Source organism: Pipistrellus kuhlii, unplaced genomic scaffold, assembly GCF_014108245.1.
Source record: "Pipistrellus kuhlii isolate mPipKuh1 unplaced genomic scaffold, mPipKuh1.p scaffold_m20_p_9, whole genome shotgun sequence".
Classification (NCBI taxonomy): domain Eukaryota; kingdom Metazoa; phylum Chordata; class Mammalia; order Chiroptera; family Vespertilionidae; genus Pipistrellus; species Pipistrellus kuhlii.
In genome coordinates, this window is record NW_023425595.1 from 66,777,573 (window position 1) to 66,800,279 (window position 22,707).

General features: G+C 58.9%; 1 protein-coding gene across 1 annotated transcript in view; it reads right to left on the reverse strand.

The window, feature by feature from the left end:
* Positions 1–666: 666 nt before the first annotated feature.
* DSCAML1 (DS cell adhesion molecule like 1) overlaps positions 667–22,707 on the reverse strand; it is a 275,766-nt gene continuing 253,725 nt past the window's right edge. Inside the window, exons 20-33 of the mRNA XM_036427664.2 lie at positions 22,506–22,645; positions 15,099–15,252; positions 11,252–11,369; positions 10,801–10,964; positions 10,409–10,507; positions 9,636–9,824; positions 9,002–9,289; positions 7,560–7,715; positions 5,632–5,662; positions 5,365–5,483; positions 4,427–4,579; positions 3,681–3,875; positions 2,927–3,238; positions 667–1,649 (exon numbers count right to left, since the gene is read on the reverse strand). Coding sequence (XP_036283557.1) covers positions 1,168–1,649; positions 2,927–3,238; positions 3,681–3,875; positions 4,427–4,579; positions 5,365–5,483; positions 5,632–5,662; positions 7,560–7,715; positions 9,002–9,289; positions 9,636–9,824; positions 10,409–10,507; positions 10,801–10,964; positions 11,252–11,369; positions 15,099–15,252; positions 22,506–22,645 — 2,600 coding nt within the window. The 3' untranslated portion in view covers positions 667–1,167. The remainder of the gene's footprint in view (positions 1,650–2,926; positions 3,239–3,680; positions 3,876–4,426; positions 4,580–5,364; positions 5,484–5,631; positions 5,663–7,559; positions 7,716–9,001; positions 9,290–9,635; positions 9,825–10,408; positions 10,508–10,800; positions 10,965–11,251; positions 11,370–15,098; positions 15,253–22,505; positions 22,646–22,707) is intronic.

Sequence of the window (22,707 nt, forward strand, 5' to 3'; positions counted from 1 at the left end):
CCGCCTTCCTCCCAGCGCCCTCCTCCACCCCCTTCCTCCCCGGCCCTCCCCCCCTTCCTCCCAGCGCCCTCTCCCCCCCTTCCTCCCAGCGCCCTCCTCCCCCCTTCCTCCCAGCCCTACTCCCTCCTTCCTCCCAGCGCTCCCCCCCCGCTTTCCTCCCGCGCCTCCCTCCCCCCCTTCCTCCCAGCGCCTCCTCCCCCCCTTCTCCCAGCGCCCTCCTCCCCTTCTCCCGAGCGCCTCCTCCCCCCTTCTCCAGCGCCCTCCTCCCCCCCTCCTCCCCAGCGCCCTCTCCCCCCTTCCTCCCTCCAGCGCCTCTCCCCCCCTTCCTTCCAGCACCTCCTCCCCGCCTTCCTCCCAGCGTCCTCCCCCGCACCCCCGCCTTTCCTCCCAGCCACCTCCTCCCCCCCTTCCTCCCACGCGCCCCTCCTCCCCCCCTTCCTCCCAGGCCCTCCTCCCCCCCTTCCTTCCAGCGCCTCCTCCCCCCCTTCCTCCCAGCGCCCTCCTCCCCCCCCCCTTCCTCCCAGCGCTCCCCCCCCGCCTTCCTCCCAGCGCTCCCCCCCCCCCCGCCTTCCTCCCAGCGCTCCTCCCCCCGCCCCCCCCCCCCTTGCCCGCCTTCCCCCCAGCGCCTCCCCGCCCCCCCTCCCCCAGCTGGGAAAAGCCACCACATAGAAACATAACCTTTATTGCACACGGCGCTGGGTCTCTTTTCATAGAAAAAGGTATTAACACATAAGCATCTGCAAACTGAAGCAACTCCTGGCTTTCGTGGGACAGTGAGATCGCATGCAGTGTCTCTGAGTTGGGATTCTGGTCTTTTGCCAAAACCACCGAGGCTGAGGGGATGGGGGGGGGGGGGCGGAGGAATTGCCGAGTCTGTGCTTCTGTCTCAGAATGAGGGGAGGGATACACAGGCACAGCCGCGGGTGTGCTCTGTGTGCGTGTGTCTCCCCGGCTCCACGCGTGGTCTCTGGGTGGGGTGACGTGGACTGTCACGTTCTTGTGCCCTGGCTTCACGGAGAAGAAGAAAATAGTTTCATTTGTACAAAAGAGTCCTGTGTACACGGTTCGCGGCGGGTCCTCGCGCGGCGGCGGGTTCTGCCGGTGGGTTTACCGTCGGTGGTGCAGGAGGGCGGCCGGTGGGTGTCTGAGGGCGGGGCGCAGACGGCCCTACACCAGGGTGTAGGACTTGGAGTAGGCCCCTGCGCCCTGCTTCTGAGACCTCCCTACCCCCGACGTGCTCATCTCGAGCAGCGAGTCCCTGGAGCCCCCCATTTTGGTGACTGGGCCCCCGGCCCGGGGAGGCTCGGTGCTGGGGGCCGGAGGGGCAGCGCTGGGGGCGGCGGAGGGCTCAGCGGGGGTGGGGCCGGGTGCGGGGGGCGCGGTGCCAGCCGGGGGCGCTGGCATGGCCAGAGTCCTCTGAGGTAAGGTGGCCGTGGAGGCGGCGGCGGGGGCCCCGGGGTGGGGGAGGCCCAAGGGCTTGCTGGCCGGGTCCAGAGTCAGGTGGCGAGGAGCCTGGGTGTGGTAGCCGCGGGCCAGGTTCCGGATGGAGGCCTCCCTGGGCGGGACCGCTGGGCAGGGCTCACGGCCCTCTGCCTTTCGGAAGAAGGCCTCCGACTTGCCGCCGTACAGGGGCAGGTTACAGTAGTCACCTGAGCGGAGGAGCAGAGGCGGTGAGAGGCGGGGCTCAGCCAAGCTCCCGCCCCCGGCCCCCCTCCCCCCCATGCTGGCTCAGAGTCCCTCCCCACGATGGGCATTGAAGAGCTGAGGGAAGGTCAGCTCCTTGGCCTCTCTGAGCCTCAGTGTCCGCATCTGTGCAATGGGGCTGATCACAGGACAGCTGAGCGGTGACTAAGGGAAGTGGGGGTCCTTACAGCACACGGCGCTGCGGTGAGCCGGTGCTTATTGGCCAGCGGTCACTCCGAACCGGGCGGCCGCGCAGAGGGCTCCGGCCGGGGAAGCTTTTCCTCCGGGAGGAGAAAAGGCCTCCCTCCGGCCGCTCTGCGCCGTGACCCGGGTCTGCCCCTCTTTCCTGCGCAGCCTCTCAGGCGGGAAGTCCTTAATTTCTGAAACCGTGTCCACGTCCTGCTGGCCGGGCTGGGCATGTTCACAGATGACCCTCCCGGGCCCGCAGCCCTGGGCAGGCCGGCCGCACTGTGCAGGAGGGACCGGGGGCTCAGAAAGATGAGGGATCCGCCCACATTCACACAGCCAGCAGGGCTGCCGGCCTCCTGAATCCTGGGCCTTTGTTGCCCCAGGCTCTTCTCTAGCTGGCCCAGGGCCTCCGGTCAGCCTGGCCGCTGGGCAAGGCCAGTGTCTGCAGACCAGACTCAGGGAGCGACGGCCTGGGCCTTGTCTGCGCTGCCCCAACATCTGCTGATGGACTCGCTCACCTGCCCCGCTCATCCTAGACCTGCCCCACCAGCCCCAGGCGGCGAGTGCCCTGCCAGGCCCTGCAGCGGGCTGGTCCTCAGCCAGGCTGGGTCACTGCCCACCGGGAGGCGTGGCCGCCGTGGGCTGAGCTGCTGGGACCGCGCTTTGGGTTGGGACTAAGTTCACAGCATTGAGACCCACGGCCACTGCACAGTTGATCCCATGCGAATTCCTCTCCACCTGGGCATAGCTCAGACTGGTCACCACTGAGTGAGCACGTACTGCGTGCCAAGCGTTTCTAATGCCCGCTACAACAAGGAAAAGCACGCGCTACCATTTGCGTTTTAGAGCAGCGAGGCCGGAGAGGGCGAATGACCTGCCCAGGGTCACAGAGCTCTGAGGAGGTGGAACCAGGACGTGGGCCCTGTCCTTTGCGCCACCCACACTGCCATGGGACCCACAGGCTGGCAGGCCCAGTGCCGTCAGGGCCGGGCCTAGCTGGGGTCATGGGGTCTGGGGAAGGGGGCGCAGCGGGGGCGGCGGCCTGGGCACTCACTCTTGCTGGCCCGGTGAGGGATGGGCACAGCCACGTTCTTGCCCCGGTCGGCGTCCTGGGGCTTGGGCGGGGAGGCGGTGAAGCGGCAGATGCCGGGCTCCGAGGGGGTGCTCATGGACGTCATGCTGTCGGCGTTCTCGTTGGTGCCTGTGGTCATCTGGTCGGAGGAGCTGTCCGAGATGAAGCACTCGGTGATCTCGAACTTGGCGTGCTGCAGCTGCTCCTCCAGCTTGGCGTGCTCGTAGGCCCGGGCCAGCTCCTCGTACGTGGAGGAGGCGCTCTCTGTGGACACCATGCTGTTCCGGCCTTTGTCTGGGGGGGGGGGGGCGGGGCCTCCAGTCAGGGCGAAACACGTGGCTTCCCGGGAGGAGGGAGCCGAGCAGCTCCCACCCCCCCCAGCCTCCGAGAGCCTGGCCGCAGGTGTGGGTGAGCCAGGCTGAGACCCGCCCTCCTGCTGGGACGGGGGCAGAACTGGGATCTGGGCCTTGGAGGGCAAACACCTTTCATTCCGGGAACTGAGCAACTCCTCGCGGACCCTCAGCCCTCCCCCCAGCAGACTCCGCGCACACTGTTTTCTCTATTTTTGGAAAGAGCAAAACGACGCCCTGATCAGGCAGGGCTCAGCGAGGCCCAGTGTGTGGTCAGAGCCGCACAGTGCGTCAGCAGCCAGCTGGGACTGAGCTGACGGCGTCTTGGCCCCCGGGCCGGCTGGCGGGTAGGGGGTGGGAGAATGGTGGGCGGGGCCCTGGCTCACCTGTGTCCTGGGAGAGACTTGCGCTGTAGCTGTCACTCTCGGTGACGGTGACGCCGTGCTGGGAGCCCACGGTGCGCCAGTCGGAGGTGAGCGTGCGGGCGGGCGTGGAGGCCTGGCACTTGGTCAGGGTCCACTGGCTGGAGTACCGGTTCCGGGTACTGTGGGCTGACTTCACGTTCTTCCTGGACACGGGGTCTGCACAGGGGAAGTGGGAGCCAGCTGCCTCCGCCCTGCCAGCACCACTACCCTCACAGTGGGTGGGCACCAGGGCGTGGGCAGAAGGCAGTGGGGAGCCAGGGACAGGACTCCCTGGGGAACGCCGAGTGGGCTGCCTTCCTGACCACACAGCTGGCCTCTGGCCGAGGAGCAAGAGCGCTGGGCATGGGGCAGGGGCAGCATCCTGGGCTTCTCCCCTCTTCAGGCAGGGAGTCCCCTCCCCTCCTGACTGCACCATTCCCTGCCGCCTTGATCTCTCCTGTGCGCATGTCTGGAGCCTCAGAGCTAGAGGCCAAAGGGGCAGGAACACCCAACCCCTCAACATCTCCAGGTCAGGAAACCCAGGCTCAGAGGTGTGAGAAGCCAGTGAGTAAGGCTGCAAGCAAGGAGCCCAGGCTCCACCTCCACTGCTCTTCCTGTTCTCCCATGCTGCTCCACCCTTCTTTTCATTTTTGAAAACACTACCCATGCCCCATGCTGTGCCCAAGACACCCTGTGTGGGAGGGGCCGCCTCTGGGGGTGATGCGTACTGGTGCCTGGCCGGATGTCGGACATGTCGATGAGGGGTCCGGAGCTCTGGAGGAGGGCTGGGTGGTGCAGGGAGACGCCGGTGCAGAAACTCTGCGGGTTGACGGCTTGGCTGAACTCAGCGTCTGCCACCGGGATGGTGGCCTTGTCGTCTCCTGCGGGAAGAAAGAAGGATCAGCAGGACTCCTTCCCTCTGGCACCACCCGTGATTCCCAAGCTTCTCACTGTCTATCCAGTGACTGCCAGGAGAACGATCCCTTAGACCACATGTGTCAAACACAAGGCCCGCGGGCCAAATCCGTCCCGCCAGGCCTTGCAATGTGGCCCACACCGCGCTGTCATCACTGCACTCCGCTGCGTTTCCATCACAATGACAGTTTATGACTGTTCAGTAAACCATTCGGCCCGCGATGTAGGCTGGATTTTAGATTTTGGCCCCTTCTCTGATTGAGTTCGACACCCCTACCTTAGACAGAGGAGGAAACAGCTTTTTTCCTTTTTTCTTTTAGTTGTTTTTTGTTATTTTTGTTAATCCTTATCTGAGGATATTTTTTCCATTGACTTTTAGGGAGAGTGGAAGAGAGAGGGAAAGATAGAGAGAAACATCGATGTGAGAGAAACACATCTGCTGGTTGCCTCCTGCACAAGCCCTGACCAGGGCCCGGGCTGGGGAGAAGCCTGCAAATGAGGTCCGTGCCCTTGACTGGAATCGAACCTGGGACCCTTTGGTCTGTAGGCCGATGCTCTATCCACTGAGCCAAACCAACTAGGGTGTTCACAGCTCTTGAGAGGAGCTGCAGTGTGTTGGAGGTTGCTGAGTTGCTGCTAGGGCTCTGGTGAGAACCCAGCACTGCTGTGAGGGCTGGTGGCTGCCCTTGGTGTGTGTGGCTGGGAAGCACACTCAGCACAGCACAGAGAGCTCGTGGCACCTGTCACTCACCCAACTGCTTGATGCCCTCCTTGTCCTCGATTAGCAGCTGGACCCTGGGGATGTCAATGTGTAGCCGCGGGCCCTGTGGGGGCCCCTTCACGGGGGTGTCAAAACTTCGGTTGTTCTTGCTGTGGGGAGAAGGGCTACAGGTGGGTGACTCAGCAGCCATAAGGGGTTGGGGGAGGGTTTTTTGCAAAAACAGCGGGGATTGAAGCTTGTCCCCTGCAGTGGGGAAGAGAGAGGAGAGGAGAGAAGAAGCAACTATATGAAACCCACCTTATCAACATCTCTGCCAAACTCTTTGCATCTGCAAAACAGTAGAGAGAGGGGCTGGGTGAGAATGGAGTTTGAGTGGGATGAGAATTGGAGGAAGCATGTGGGAGAATTCCCTGACTGGGACCAAGGCTGGTCTCTTGGGAAGAAGAGGGAGAAATGGAAGGACCACTAGACAGTCTAAAACATGTTTTCCTTTCCTCAGACTTTATCTAATAGGAAGGTCCTTGCCAAAGGAGAGGGCGTATAAAGAGCTCCTTTTGTTCCTGCAATGACTCTAATTAAAAAGGCACCAGAGCAGACTGGAAATGAGCATCAGTGGTGGGTCTCTCCTTAGTTATCCGACGGGGAGAGGAGAGAGTGGAGGATGCATTACAGGAGTCAATGGGAAACCCCAGACGACTTTCAACCAAGTGGCATCACTTCCTCTGCCAGGGCATCTATCCCCTAGAAAACCCATTCATGGATTTGGGGGCCCTGCTTTGTTTCAGGGGGCCTTTGAATAGGATTGGAACTCTCAGGGTAGAAATTGGTGAGAGAGGAGAAGAGAAGGTCCTGGTTAATCCATTAAGTCCCCTGATAACTGAGAGTGATCTGTCAGAGTGAATCCAGTTCCAGGCATGCATCCAACTACCACCTATTCATCCATTTATTATTGATCCAAACACCTGTCTATTCATCTGTCAAACTGGTCACATACTCATTTACTCACTCATCCAACTATTCACCCATCATCCACCAATTCAACTACCCATTCATTCAACCATCAACTCATTCAACTATTTCTCCAACCATCTATTCAATTATGTATTTATCTATTTAACTATTCTCCAATCATCCATCCATCCATTAATTTAACTGTTTAACCATCTCTTTATCTTATCACCCATCTATCCATCCAAATATACATCTGTACATCCAAGTATTCTTTCAACCATCCATCCATCCATCCACCCATCCATCCACTCCTTCATATATATATATATATATATATATATATATATATATATATATATATATATCCACCAATCCATTCAACCATTTATTCAACAAATCTTTTATTCAACCATACTTAAAACCATATTTCCATCTATACATCCTTCTATCCAACCATTAATCAATAATCTAACCTTCCATCCAACTATGTAACCACTAATCCAACCATCCATCCATTCATCTATTCATCCACCTGTCCAGCAGCCATCCAACCATCCTTTGACTCACTCATCCATCATTCATCCAACTCCTAAACATGCTAAGCAGTGTAAGTCATCTCCTCTTCTGTTCTACTATTGTGCCTTGGCCTCTCACATTAGATTCTATAAGGGCATGTGTTGTTCCTTCTTCATTCATCTTTTGATCTCCAATGTCTGCCAGATACTCAATAAATGTCTTTCAAATGAGTGGTAAACATCTATTAAGCAGCTAGTAGGTGCCAGACACTGTACAAATGGACGTAAATCAGACCCATTCATGCCAGGCTGCACTATTAGATGTTGGGACAGGGGGTGATATTCAAAATATTTGAAAATGGATGTGCATGGACACTGTCCAGTCAGAAATGCGTGAGGTTCTGAAGAACCCCTGTGGGCATGCTCACTAGTGGCTGGGTCCTAGGAAAGCCACGGGGTCCTGTGTGAGAGATCGGCACATTTAGGGTGAAAGGAGCAACAATCAACAAGGAGACTTTAAAATCTCTTAACAAGCAATGTGGCTTTCCCAGTGAGAACCTCTAAAAGCCAGCCCTGGTCAGGACAGGCACACAGTCCCCGGGGCTCAGAGAAGGGACCTGTCGGCATGAGGAGGTTTGAAAGGGCACACGGGCACGCTCTCTGTCCAGGGACAGCTGTGAGCCAGTGGGAGGCGGCCAGTGGAAGGGGCCTGAGGGTCAGCGCTCCTGCTCAGGAGCCATAGGGAGGAACCGCCCCCACCTCGCAGCCGCTTCAGCCGCTTCTCCTTCCTCTTCTTCCGGACGATGAAGAGCAGGGCCAGCCCCAGCGTGGCCAGGATGACGGGGCAGCCGATGGTGAACAGCTTCCGCACGTCGTCCCCCTCGCCCTGAGCAGACTTGATGGGCGGGATGGTGCCTGGATGGGGGTGATGAGGAAGGGCATCAGGGTCCCTTCTGAGGGGGGTGCTATGCAGAGTCCCATGGTGGGGGAGCCCGGGACCATTCTTGCTGCCCTTGTTCTGATGCTGACCTCCACTTCTTGGTGCAGAGCCCCTCCCCTCTGCTCCCCCAAATTCCGGTCCCATCAGGACAACCATGAACAATGGGGTAGTTTTCACACTACATTCTGATGTTAATGAACCTGTTTCTCCTGTTGTTGGAGTGCACATTCATTCCTGAAGGGCGGATGGGTGGGCTCAGGTCCCCACAGCCAGCTGGTCAGGTGGGGTGGAGGGATGGTGAGAATCTCAGTGGAGAGAAGTCAGGGCAGTGGGATCCTTGGTTCTCTTCCCCAGATGAAGACAAAAGCTACGACGCACACTGCCTCCCCTCCCTGCCTCCTCCCATGGGCAGGGTCCGCTGGCCTTGGGCGCCTGCCGACAGCCCTCGTCGAGCCCCGGGCCTGCCTCAGAGCCTTGCCTCGGAGCCCTCTCCTCCATAAAGCCTTTCCTGCCGGAGCCATCCTTGCTGAGAGAAGACATCGTCTAGCTGGTGACAACGTCACTCTGGACGCAGCCTTCCGGGTGCCTTTCATGTTTGTGTGTGTCAGTGTGGGTGCACACGTGTGCATGTGCGAGGTGTCCCCATGTGGTAACACCAGTGAGTGCTCACCGATTCCCATGTGCATGGGTGCAAGTCCCAGCGAGAGCCATGCGCCTCGTCCTGGACCTCAGAGGTGACTAGGAGTCAGGAGTGTCACCTCCTGGCCCAGGACAGTGAGAACCAGGGAGCCTTCTCTCTCTGGTTATCTCGGAGGCCATGTTCGAGAGGACAGCGCTAGAAGCTGGCGGCCAGCTGGCCCGCAGGGGACTGTGAGCGCAGGAAACACATCTCCGCTGACTTACCCGGAGCGTGCACGTGTGTTCCTGCAGCGAGGCCCCCCTCCTGCCTCACATACCCAGTCAGTGGCGGGGCTCAGGGCAGGCCTCACCGCTCCTCCCCCACCTCTGAGGCAGTGGCCAGCACGGCTCCGGCTTCGGAGGCCCCGGTGCCATGACCCTGCTTGTCTGCCTGTCTCCCAGGCGCCCGCTGCTTTCCTCCCGCCTGCCTGCCAGTCCGCGGCTGCCTTTGCGGGAACCCACCTGTCAGCCTTTCTCCTGACCACAGTCCCGCTGATTTTCCTCTTTGTTAGTTTCTCTCTCTGGCAGCTACCCTGGCAACCCCCGGCGCAGGCATCTGTGCCCCCCCCCCCCCCCAACTCACTGCCATCGAGGTCCAGGGTGGCGAACTGGGCCGTCTGGTTGCCGCAGCCGGCGCTGTTGCAGGCCCGCATGCGCAGCTCGTACCACGTGGCCTCCCGCAGTTCGGCCAGAAACACCTCCCCCGAGGTGTTGGCCCGGAGGCCCTGCCAGGCCCAGGTGCCCTTGGGCCGGAACTCCAGCGCGATGGCCGTGATGGGGCAGCCCCCGTTGCTCCAGCCCTGCAGGTTCAGGCGCGCGTGCGTGGAGTTGATGTGGGTGAAGAGGTGCTGGTCTTTGCTGAAGGAGGGCTCTGGGGGCCAGAGGCAGGGAGGGTCAGAGAACCTGGGAGCGGAGGGAGCCCTGCATCTGGGCTGCCCAAGGCCCCCGGGGGCGTGGGGACGGCAGCGGCTCCAGGGGGCAGTGAGGGGCCCCGGGAAGAGGAGGGAAGGATGGAGAGAAGCCTCAGCAAAGGAGGGAGCTGCAGGCAGAAGGAGAAGAGGTGCAAGCACCCGCCGCCCTCATGGAGCAGGGACTGTGTTACCTACTGGGACTCGTGGAGCGAGGCTGCCTCTCCCGCAGCCCCCACCGCCCACCTCCCCGCTTCCCCGCCTCCCGCCTCCCCGCGCCCTCCTGCCCAGCCGCGCTGCCAGCCTCACCCCGCCCGTGGGTCTTGGCCTCGATGATCTCGCTGATGCGGCCGGAGCCCACGCTGTTCTTGGCCGCCAGCTTCACCTTGTACCATGTGCCGCACCGGAGGCTGTCCAGCTTGAAGGCCCGCTCGCCGGAGCTGATGAACACGTCCTTCCACTCCTCGCTGTTGTCCACCGAGTACTGCAGCACGAAGCCTGCGGGAGGGAGTCCGGCTCAGGGCGGGGTGCTGGCCGGGCCCTGGCATTGCGGGGCCGGCTCCAGGACAGGGGGGCTCTGCTCATGGGGAGGGGCCGGTGCACTTTAGAGGCAACCTGAGAGGCCTCGAGTGAGGTTACTGCTCTCTCTGCAGCTCTCATGGCGGGGTTGAGAGGCCAAGGGGGTGGGAGTGGGGCAGAAAAAGCAGGCGGGAGGCTCCAAGGGCCCTGCTTAGACCCTGGGCTGCATGTGTGTCCGTGGCTGTGCCGGCCGCTGGGCGCCTGTTGGACATGCTGTGCTCAGCCCCCTTAGCCCAGAGTCAGGTCTTCTTGTAGGACCTGCTGGGTCATGGTGGGCTCAGGGCTCAGGGCCCGGATGGCTCGTCCGGGGCCCAGTGAAGAGGAGACTCCCCGGGTTAGCACAGCTCTCCAGGCTGAAGCCAGGGGCCAGGCCGGCTGCTCCTCCTCCCCCGCTCCCCCGGGGACTCTCCTGCGGTCACTCCCTGAGCGTTCCCGGCACCAGTGGTGGGAGTGGGGAAGCCCAGGTGCCCTCCCTGGGTCCCCCCCTCAGTCAGACCCTTCACCTCGGATGGAGCTGCCCCCGTTGTCCCCCGGAATCCAGGTCAAGGTGATGGAGGAGGCGGAGGTTTTGGAGACCGTGAGGCGGGGCTGGTCCGGGGGCACTGTGGGGAGAGCCACAGCCTCAGCACAGGGACTTCTGACCATGGGAACTGGGGGGTCCTGATGGGGAGGAGGGTGAGGGCCTGGCTTCCCCCCTGGGTGCACCCCACACCTGCTCCTTCTCCCCACAGCACCTGCTTCCTGGCGGGTGCTTTCCCTGGGGCAGGGACGGGGGCCAGGGAGCGGGGGGGGAGGGGGGGGCGAGGTTGACATTTCTCTTCCAGTCCACATCCCACTCACGCGATGGGGTTCCCAGCGCTTCTCCCTCCCCGCCCGGCGCCACCACGGGTCTCACCTTGCACCAGCAGGTTGACGATGATGGTGTCGAAGCCGCCGGTGTTGGTGGCCGTGCAGGTGTAGTAGCCGGAGTCCTCGGCCTTCACCGCGCGCAGCAGCAGCGTGCCGTTGGCGTGGATGAGCCGGTGCCCGTCCGTGGAGGCGGGGATGGCAGAGTCCTCGCTGCGGGGGATGGGTTATGGCTCACACCCCTCCCCGGGCCTCCCCGGGCCTCCCCGGGCCTCCCCGGGCCTCCCCGGGCTTCCCCCGGTCTGCGCACAGACAGGGCGGGGAGCAGGAGGCGGCTAGCTAGGGGTGCCCGACGTGTGGGGCTTTACTTAGGACTTTGGGGGGCCACCTGGGGAGGGAGGTGCTGAACCCCCAGCGGAGCGGAGCTGGGAGGCCAGGCTGTTCTTGAGATGGTCCTTCGCGGGCTCCCCTCGGTCTCCCCGCCCCCCGCCCGCACACACCTGTCCTTGGTCCACTTCACAGCCGGGGCCGGGTCGCCCACCGAGTTGCAGGGCAGCCGGACATCTCTCATCCAGGGTGTGGTCACCGTGCCCCCGAAGGAGATGATCTTGGCTGGGGCTACAGAGGAGAGAGGATGAGGGCCACCCCGCTTCTACACCCAGCACTGCCTTGGCCCCCTTTCTCAGGGCCCCCCAGATTTCACAGAAAGTCCTTCCCCTCCCAGCTGACCTCAACCTTGGACTTGGGGTCAGGGTGGGTGCGGGGAACTTGATTCCACAACATGTGTCAGTGCTGTGATGGTCAGCTGCCACGTGAGGCCGAGGGGCCACACGGCGGACACAGTGCGCTCCCTCAGCGGCTGGCTGTCCCAGAGGGAGACAGGCCCTGACCGGCCATTACAGGGAGCCGCTGCGGCCAGGCCGGTACCGGTCCTCATGGGCCCAGAGGCGGCGGCGTGAGGCCGAGGGAGGAGCCAGAAGCCAGGACCTTCCTGCCAGGACCTGGGGTGACACTGAAAAGACAGGTGAGGGTGACTGCTGGGTCCAGCTGGGCCAGCTTGGGGGTGGGAGTGTCCTCATGGAGACAAGGCTCTCTGAAGAATGGGGGTGCAGGAGAGGTGGGAGGAGGAGTGGGTGCAGGAGAGGTGGGAGGAGGAGGGGGTGCAGGAGAGGTGGGAGGAGGAGGGGGAGCAGGAGAGGTGGGAGGAGGAGGGGGTGCAGGAGAGGTGGGAGGAGGAGGGGGAGCAGGAGAGGTGGGAGGAGGAGGGGGTGCAGGAGAGGTGGGAGGAGGAGGGGGCAGAGAGGAAGAGAAGGGAGGAGGATGGGGGAGCAGGAGAGGTGGGAGGAGGAGGGGGAGCAGGAGAGGTGGGAGGAGGAGGGGGAGCGGGGAGAGGTGGGAGGAGGGGGAGCGGGAGAGGTGGGAGGAATGGGGGCTCAGCAGAGGAGGTCCTGGAGGAACTTCCCGGCCGCCGGGCCCACAGGCTGGGCTGTAAATGAACTGGCGGCCGCAGTGTTTCTGAGCAGAGGGGCTTCCCAGCCAGGGCTCCCTGGGGACGCGGGGCTCCCTGGGGGATTGATGGGGCTCCCTGGGGGACGGTGGGGCTCCCTGGGGACGGTGGGGCTCCCTGGGGATGATGGGCTCCCTGGGGGACGGTGGGGCTTCCTGGGGGATGAGGGGCTCCCTGGGGGACACGGGGCTCCCTGGGGGATGGTGGGGTTCCCTGGGGGATGATGGGGCTCCCTGGGGGACACGGGGCTCCCTGGGGGATGATGGGGCTCCCTGGGGACGCGGGGCTCCCTGGGGGATGACGGGGCTCCCTGGGGGACGGTGGGGCTCCCTGGGGGACGGTGGGGCTCCCTGGGGGATGATGGGGCTCCCTGGGGGACGGTGGGGCTTCCTGGGGGATGAGGGGCTCCCTGGGGACACGGGGCTCCCTGGGGATGGTGGGGTTCCCTGGGGGATGATGGGCTCCCTGGGGGACACGGGGCTCCCTGGGGGATGATGGGGCTCCCGGGGGGACGGCGGGGCTCCCTGGGGGATGATGGGGCTCCCTGGGGGAAGATGGGGCTCCCTGGGGGATGATGGGGCTCCCTGGGGGACGGCGGGGCTCCCTGGGGGATGGCGGGGCTCCCTGGGGGACGGCGGGGCTCCCTGGGGGATGAGGGCTCCCTGGGGGATGATGGGGCTCCCTGGGGGACGGTGGGGCTCCCTGGGGGATGATGGGGCTCCCTGGGGGACGGTGGGGCTCCCTGGGGGACGCGGGCTCCCTGGGGGACAGTGGGCTCCCTGGGGGATGATGGGGCTCCCTGGGGGACGGCGGGGCTCCCTGGGGGATGATGGGGCTCCCTGGGGGACACGGGGCTCCCTGGGGGACACGGGGCTCCCTAGGGGATGATGGGGCTCCCTGGGGGATGATGGGGCTCCCTGGGGGACGCGGGGCTCCCTGGGGGTTGCGGGGCTCCCTGGGGGACGCGGGGCTCCCTGGGGGATGATGGGGCTCCCTGGGGGATGGCGGGGCTCCCTGGGGGACGCGGGGCTCCCTGGGGGACACGGGGCTCCCTGGGGGATGATGGGGCTCCCTGGGGGATGATGGGGCTCCCTGTGGGACGCGGGGCTCCCTAGGGGATGATGGGGCTCCCTGGGGGATGATGGGGCTCCCTGGGGGACACAGGCCTCAGGGTCAGGAGGCCTGTGCAGGGCTGTGGACGGGCAGCACCGAGCCTCGGCAGGAGGGAGGACCTGGGGCAGCTGGAAGGAAAGGGGCGCTTGGGCGGGGGGGACGTCTGGAGGCTGGAAGACAGACGGAGCCGAGGGGCCCTGGTTATGGCTTCTGTGGGGCCCCAGAGCGGTCCTGGGGGCCCGGGGAGAGCGCCAGGCTGCCCAGGCTGGGTTCTGGCCGGTATGGCCCCCGCGTGGCCGGGGCTGGCCTTGAACTGCCTGGCCCTCAGGGAAGTGTGGGGCTCGGGCCTCACAGAGGATGTGTGATGTGTCTTGGGAAGGGCGGGGTCCCGGGATGTGACATTCCACACCCACGGGGGAAGGGCTCAGCCTTCTGTTGGGACACTCAGCCCCTCAGGCCCTGTGCCAGGCCCGTGCCCACCGCCAGGGGACTCTAGCTCTCAGCCCACTCCTCCCCGGATGGAGCTGCATTTAGGAGAAGGCGGTGGTAGTGCCGCTGGAAGGAAGGGCCAGGGGAGGGGCGAGAGCTGAGCCACGGGCACAGCGCCCGGTGTGAGCCCGGAGGACCAGCCCCCCTGTCACAGCCCCTCCCAGGCCATGCCCCTGCGTGTGCCCAGCTGTAAATGGGATCCAATTCACTGGCAGGGCCCAGGTGTGTGAGCTGACTCCGGGCCTGTGTCAGGGGAGGGCTGATGCCTCCTGAGTCCCAGCTGAAGTTCCTTCCTCCAACCCCACCCGAGTGCTAGTCCCGGGCCCTGGGCTAGAGGTCAGGTGGCTGTGGCGGAGGCAGGTCGGCAGGGAGGACCCAGGGAACCCAGCATCAAGCAGTGAACGGAGTCAGAGGCTGCACCACGGCCGGCCTCAGGGCGGGCACAGAGGCCGCCTGGCAAGCTGTGCGGCCGCCTCTGAATCGACCTGGGGCTGTGGCCTCAGAACCATCATCCCTGTAAGGTAGGGGTGTCGAACTCAATCAGAGAAGGGGCCAAAATCTAAAATCCAGCCTAAATCGCGGGCCGAATGGTTTACTGAACAGTCATAAACTGTCATTGTGATGGAAACGCAGCGGAGTGCAGTGATGACAGCGCGGTGCGGGGCCACATTGTAAGGCCTGGCGGGACGGATTTGGCCCGCGGGCCTTGTGTTTGACACATGTGCTGTAAGGGGTTCAGTGGGCGCTCCTGAAGGCCAAGCACAGGCTGTCACCCCGTGTGGCTTCATACACACTCCGTGTGACGTCTGACCGTCTGACCGAGGGACCAGTGTGCGGGGTACCCTCTGTGCGAGGCGTCCAGGCTCAGGGCGAGGGCCCTGCTCTGTGCTGGCAGGGACCCTGCCTCAGCCCTCTGAGGAGCTGGGCACTGGGACGAAGGTCTGGGGGCTGCAAAGGGCTACCTCCCCGTCCTTTAACCCCAGATAGAGTGTGGAGTGGGCGGCCGGGGGCTCCGTGCACCAGAGCAGCCTCAAGGCGGCTGTGAGGCCCTCTGGGCGGTTGTGAGGCCCTCTGGGCGGCAGGGGGCAGCAGAGGCCCAAGCTTGGCGGATGCAGGAGGGAGGCAGGGGACCAGCCCCCAGACAGGGTGGAGGGAGACAGCCCGTTTGTGCAGAACCAGAATTCCAGAAAAGAGCGTCTGGAAGCTTCCGTCCCCCTGGCCCAGCCCCGGCCGCTCACCCTTGCCCGTGGGCTCCACCACGACCTTCTCGCTGCTGTTGCCTCGGCCGGCAGAGGTCACGGCCGCCACCCACAGCAGGTACTGCTGCCCGCGGTTCAGGTGGGCGATGCGGTAGAAGAGCTGCTCCGGACTGGTCTCGTACTCGCTGGGAGCCTGTGGGGCGGAGGTGCAGCCGTCCTGAGAACCCAGGCCCCGGGCCTCCAGCCCCAGCCCCGACCTTGCCCTGAGGCCCTGGGCTCGGAGCGGAGGCACATGGCCTCCTCGGCCCTGGACGGGGGCCCCGGAGCTTCTCTGGGGCTGCTGGGTCAGCCTCAGGAGCCACTGCCCCTCCCTGGCCCGCAGCTGTGGCTCCAAGGCCAGGGCGTGGGGAGAGGGGGCTAGAGAAGGGAGGGTCCCAGGAAAGCTTGAGAAAGGGAGTTTCTGGAAGGAGCTTGACTCCCCCAGCCCTTCGGCGCGAGGGCCCCACCCTAAGCGCCGCTCCCTAGTCTGCCCGGCGAAGGGGTTAGGCGGAGGGGCGGCGAGGACGCAGCTCCCGGGCAGCACGTTAGGAACCGTTATCCGCGCAGAGCCTGTCTATAGCTGTAGGTTTCATAAATCTATAGGCTTTTTTTTTTTTTTTAAACCAAATGACAGTTTTGACAAGTTGCCAACAAAACAATATCAGATCCCAGTGGTTTTACCAGTTGCTTTGATGAAAAGATTATGTTACCGTGGAAACCAGAGGCTCAGATATTGAAATGAATTTGAGCAGGAGCTTTTGATAAGCGCTAGTTTGCAGCCCTCCTGGCAGCCTCTCCCCGCGCCGGCGGGATGGGCTGGCGTTCGTTTTATGTTATTTTTCGGTCGGTTGCAGGGAAGGGGGAGGGGGCGGCACTAGAGCCTCTTTGAAATCAGGGCGGAAGTCTAGGGAGGGGGTGCCCCCGGAACAGATGGGGGGCCCTGAGGCCAGAGGGAGCTAATAATTAGTTATCTCTGCAGTCTCAGGATCGTGCCCACATATGTGCACATGCGCACTCAGACAACAGACATGTAGGTGCTCTCATCACATGTGAGGGCCAGAGCTCCACACGGTCTCCGAGGCCCGTTCTGAGGGCCCCGTGGCTCGCACCAGGAGGAAAGGCTCTTGGCCCCAGGCTGAATGCAGGCAGGGCTGAGGAGAAGGCACAGGCATTCTGCATTGATGGGCAGCTCCCTAGCCAACTGCCCCCCCGCCCCCCATGGAGCTGGCCTTGCAGCCAGGAGGTCCCTGCTGGGGGACGGTGCAGAGCCAGCTGGGCCCTGGTCGTGGAGGGACTGTGTGCACATCTGGAGTTCATGTCCGTGCAGGAGGTGGGTGGGTAGTGGCTTTAACACCTGCCTGCTCTTCTCACTGGACATATGACTCCAAGTGTCTCTTAGTGTTCCTGGGCCCTCAGTTTTCTCTGCTATAAATGAAGAAAGCAATACAGCTCTGCCTGCTCAGCGTGGTTATAGTGTGTGTGTGTGTGTGTGTGTGTGTGTAGAGAAGTTGAGTGTAGCTGCTTGTGCGTGTGAGTGTGTACCTGAGTGTACATTATTTTCTACACAGGGAAGGAAAGGTTTGGCTTCCTCTTGCAGGCATTAGCATCTTACCCAGCACACTTCCTTTTACTCTGGACTCCCCAAGAATCTGCTGAGGAGATTAAAAACACACACAAAACCGTACTCCCAAGTAAAGTCCCAGTGGATCAAAGGTTAAATAAAACAAGTAAGCCCTGCTGGTGTGGCTCAGTGGTTGACCTGTGAACCAGGAGGTCGCTGGTTTGATTCCCAGTCAGAGCACATGCCCGGGTTATGGGCTCAATCCCCGATCAAAATGATTTTCTCCTGTCATTGATGTTTCTATCTCCCCCTTTCCCTACCTCTTAAGTCAATACAAATTTATATATGTAAAACTACAAAAGAAGAAACTATAGATTATCTGTCTTTTAATTACAAAAGTAAAGGCAAAATTATAAAAGGAAATGGTTTATAAATTTGAATTATATGAAAAGAAAACCTAATATATAAGTTTTTATACCAAAAATAGAATCAAAGGCAAGCAATGAACTGGCAAACACTTGCAACCTGTATAAAAAAAAAAATGCTTATTATCCTTAATATGCAAAGAGTATTCACAAATCAATAAGAAAAAAAAAACACACAAGCCATGTATGAAAAAAATAACAACCCCAGTAAAACATGTAACAATAATCAACCTAACTAGTAATTAAAAAAAAGAAACTTAAAGTAAAAAACTTAAAAAAAAATTCAACTGGAAAAGATGAAAAATACATAATACTTTGGATTAATATGGACACAAGGAACAAGTATGCACTTATCATGCTAGTGGAAGCACAAATGGGTGAAAACTTTTTGAAGGGTAATTTGCAAATGTCTATGCAAACTTTAAGAATATTCCTACAGAAATTTAACATAAGAAATAATAAATCATGTGCATAGAGACATTTATGAAGAATGCTCAATGAAGCATTATTTATAATGGTGAGAATTTAAAAATAGATTATATAGATTAATGGAAGAACTGGTTAAATAGATTATGTATAAACATGCATTCAAGATCATATTTATTTTTTCTTGAAATACTAATGTTTATTGCATGTAATATTATTTAAGTTCTTTTTTATATAATAAATCTTTATTGTTCAGATTATTATAGGTGTTCCTCTTTGTTTCCCCCCATAGCTCCCCTCCAGCTGATTCCCCACCCCACCCCATGCCCTTCCCCCTGCCACTGTCTTCATCCATAGGTATCAGATTTTTGTCCAATCTCTTTTCGTACCCCTCAGACCCCCTTCCCCCTGAGAATTGTCAGTCCACTCCCTTTCTATGCCCCTGATTCTATTATATTCACCAGTCCTTTCTGTTCTTCAGATTTTTTATTCACTTGATTTTTAGATTGATGTCTTTTTGTTGTTCATAGTTTTTACCTTTACTATTTTCTTCTTCTTCCTCTTCTTAAAGAATACCCTTCAGCATTTCATGTAATCCTGGTTTTGTGGTGATGAACTCCTTTAGCTTTTTCTTGTCTGTGAAGCTCTGAATGTCAGCTTGGCTGGGTAGAGTAAAATCTTGGTTGTAGGTTCTTGTTGTTCATCACTTTGAATATTTCTTGCCACTCCCATCTGGCCTGCATAGTTTCTGTTGAGAAATCAGTTGACAGTTGTATGGGTACTCCCTTGTAGGTAACTAATTGTTTTTCTCTTGCTGCTTTCAAGATTCTCTCTTTGTCTTTTGCCCTTGGCATTTTAATTATGATGTGTGTTGGTGTGGTCCTCTTTGGATTCCTCTTGTTTGGGGTTCTGTGCACTTCCTGGACTTGTAAGTCTTTTTCTTTCACCAGCTAGGGAAAATTGTCTGTCATTATTTCTTTCAATAGGCCTTCAATATTCTGCTCTCTCTCTTCTTCTGGCACCCCAAAAATCAAGATGTTGGTACTCTTAAAGCTGTCTAAGAGGCTCCTTACACTATCCTCACACTTCTGGATTCTTCTTTCTTTCTGCCTCTCTGGTTGGGTGTTTTTTGTTTCCTCATATTCCAGATCTTTGGTTTGACTCTTGGGGCACATTGATCTACAGGCGAGTTTCTGTATATTCTTTATTTCAGATAGTGTATGCTTAATTTCTAACTGGTCCTCTTCCATTTTTTGGTATTCTCATTAAGGTCCTTGAAGGTCTCATTAAGGTTCTTGAAGGTCTCTTCAAGTTTCTCAGTGATTTTTAGAAGATCCTTGAGTAACCTTATAAATGTGATTCTGAACTCTGTGTTGTCCAGTAGTTTACTTTCCTCCATCTCTCCCATTCGTGACATGCTTCTGTGTCTGCATTTTGGCTGCCTCCCTGTGTTAATAGAGTGGCTTTGTGTGGTAGGTGACCTATAGGGGCCAGTGGCTCAGCTTCCCCAATCACCCAAGGTGGTTGCTCTTGGTACATCCCTTTGTGGGCTGAGTGCAAAGTCTTGGTGTAGTTGAGCCTTGATTGCTGTTGGTGCACTGGGAGGAATTGACCCCAGGCCAATTGGCTGTGAGGACCCGCTGTGTCTGTAATGGAGAACTGCTGCGCTGGAGACACGCTTATGGTGCAGGCCTTGTTTCAATGGGGCTTTGGTGCTCACTGAGTCTGCCTCCCGAATGTGTCATTTATGGATGTGAGGAGTTGCAATCTGGTGTCTCACACTGACCATTAGATACACTGGCTTCTGGATCTCCAATGGGGTGCAGTTCAGATACTGTCTGAAGCCACCCTGCAGGAGCTACTTCGAGAACCACAGTGCTCTCCTCCCTGCTTGGAGCTTGGAGGCTTTGGAGCTGTCTTCACCAGGTTGCAAGTTTGTTAGGTTAAACTGCAATAGAGAAGGCCATTCATATGCAAAAGCCACTGTTTGGAGCTTGAGTGTGTTTGTAGATTATGTGGGGCAGAGTCTCAGGGTATCACTAGGCTAGGGTGTGGCAATTAGCGAAGGCTGCCAGTCAGCTGTCTCTGCCTCTCTGAGCGCGTCTCAGCATCTCGCCCCCAGCAAACAATTATTCTTGCGCGCTGCTGTGCAAGCAAGCCATCCTCACTTTCCGACCCGATGGCAGACAGTCCAGCTTCCTTCCAGAAACTGGAATTCAGAGAGACTGGGAGATTGTCTCTCTTTCGGTTGAAGAAAGCAATGCCCTCCGCCAGCTGGGATCCGCCGCCTGCCCATATCGCACTCGCCCCTGTACCGTACCTCAGTTTTTCAGCGCTTGTGCCCTGACTGCTCCTTTCTCTTTCAGTGTAGTTGTAGAGCTTCCACTCATCCAGCCTTCCTGTGGTTCTGGGTGATAGACGTTTTATTTTTTAGTTGTAATTTTGAAATTGTGCATGGCAGCAGTTTAGGTGTGTTTACCTAAGCCGCCATCTTGGATCCTTCTCTCAAGATCATATTTTAAAAATATTTGATTGTGTTGGAAAGTACCCACTATATTATATGAAAAACCATATGATTTCACTAATATGGAGAATCTAATGAACAAAATAAACTAACAAAATAGAACCAGAGGCATGGAGACAAGGAATAGATGGACAGATGAGGGAGGGAAGGGGAGGGGGACTAGATAAAAGAAGGTGAAGAAATTAGCCAAAGAGCTAATGGACACAGCCTGTAGGGGCAACTCAGAGGAGGGCAAAGTCGGGGGAGGATAGGGGTTATCTGTAATAGTGTCAACAATACAACAAAAAAAGAAAGTAAAGCTTTTATTTTTATTTAAAAATATCTGTATTGATTTCAGAGAGGAAGAGAGAGGGAGAGAGATAGAAACATTAATGATGAGAGAGAATCATTGATCAGCCGCCTCCTGCATGCCCCTCACTGGGGATTGAGCCCACACCCGAGCATGTGCCCTGACTGGGAATGGAACCGTGACCTCCTGGTTCATAGGTCGATGCTCAACCACTGAGCCATGCCAGTCGGGCTTATTTTAATTACACACACACACACACACACACACACACACAAAACACACACACACACACACCTAAAACCCACAATATATGTACAGATCATATATCGGAAGGCTGAATACCAAAACAGTGCCAGTGCTTCTCTTTAGGGAATAAGAGTATATGTAAGTAATTTTTGCTTTCCTTTCTTTTATATATTTACAGAGTTTTCCACAATAAATTGCATTATTTTGATAACTAGAGAAAAACAAATGTTTTAGAGTGTTCGTAAAATTTCCAACAGGACTCAATGCAGCTCGGCCGTCTCCAGGCGTAACTTGTGGGGAGCCAACGCCATATGTAGTTTTCCATGTCTATTCTAGGTTTGTGTACGTGTGTGCACATGCACACACACACACACACACACACACACGCTCATACTCTTCGATTCACGTGCATTTGTCTCCAACCCACACACATACCCACTGCTTTGCACGCCATGCACACACGGGCAAGCCCCCCTCCCTTCCTCGCGCTCCCCCCAGCCCTTTCAGAAATGACTCTGTCTGCAGGTATTTGGAGTTCGGTGGCCAGGTCCCCGGGGCCCTACACCAAAATGTGGCTGAAGCCCTCCTCACACTAGCACACCGGCCCTTGCTGACACTGTCCGATGGGAAATCTTCCCACCAGGGGAGGTTCCTACACACTTGGACACGAAGAGGCCGGGCCTCAGCAGCAGGAGGAAGGAATGGGGAGCAGCGGCTCTTCTCTGGGTCCTGGGAGCGGGTCCCAGCCCGCGGAGGGCTCCTCAAGCCCACGCTACTGAGGAGGCGGGGCTCCCGGGTCCCTGTCCCTCGGAAAGACTTCCTCAGCCGAAGAGGAAACACCGCCCAGCACACACCGAGCCGGAGCGCCCAGCTGCGTGCTTTTCATGACAGCGATGTTCCAGGCACAGTGTTTGGCAGCTCCGACCCAAAGATGAAAAAGATGCTGCCCTTGTCCTCACAGACTAGTGCGAGAGACACGCGTGGGCAGCTAATTGCCCTCCAGCCACCCAGCGAATGACAGAGAGGGGAGCCTGCAGGAGGCAGCAGCGGGCAGGGCGTTGTGCTGTGGAAAGGCATTGTGGACACCCAGATATGACAGGCGTAGTGTGAGGAGAGCTTGGAGTGTGTGTGGGAGGGTGGGAGAGGGAGGAGGGGGCAGAAGACATGGGCTGGAAAATTGGCACAACCACCACCATGGCAGGCTGTCCCAGCCCACCACCTGCAGGCCCGTGACCCAGCAATTCCGCTCCTAGGGACGCGCCCCACAGGGACGATGGCACCAAGAGACACCACAAGCTCCGGACTGGGAGCTACCCAAATGCCCGCCGATGGATGGCAGCGCTAACATGTGCCAGACACTGCACGGATGTGGCAGTGAACTGCCCAGGGCCACACACAGCCACATGGTGAAATTCTCAAATTCAAAACGCCATCTAGTAAAAGAAGCCGGACAGCTGGCACGGAAAGGCAATGCCAACCGGAAGCCAGGACAGCAGTGTCCCTGCCGGGGAGGGTGGGGATCGAGAGAGCACCCGGGCCCTCTGGGTGCTGTGCTGTCCCAGTCCCTGCCCCGGGAGGGGCCTGCCCGCGTGTGTTCCTGAGAGTGAACAGCACCCCCTTTCTAGAGACACGGGCCAGCCAGTGCCCAGCCCCCCAACAGCTCTGGGCCCGCCGCGGTTTTCTCGGTCAGTCCGACCAGAGGGCCTCTGCCCGGGTCCTTCCTCTCCGGCTCGCCTGGTCATGACCCCTGACGTGAAGGAGCCTCCATGGCTTGGGAAAATCTTGTCACCCCTGGAGCAGAGGACTGACTCCTGAGTCCGGGTAGAAACACAGACCTACACAGACATCCGCAGGGTTTGGCCTGGAAGCCAGCTGACGCACAGGGCTCGCTTTTCTTTCTCTCACCCCCTTACCCTGCAGCCCCGGGCCCGCTTACCGGCTGGCCAGACCCCGGGCTGGAGCAGAAGATGGTGTACTTGCGGATCACCCCGTTCGGCTTGGCGGGGGGCAGCCAGGACACCACCACGCTGCTGGCAGACGAAGGCACGGCTTTGATGCCCGCGGGCGGACCTGGAACTGAGCAGGGAGAAGATGGAGTCAGTTTAGAGAAGGAAGTGCAGCCTTTGGGAAAGAATGAC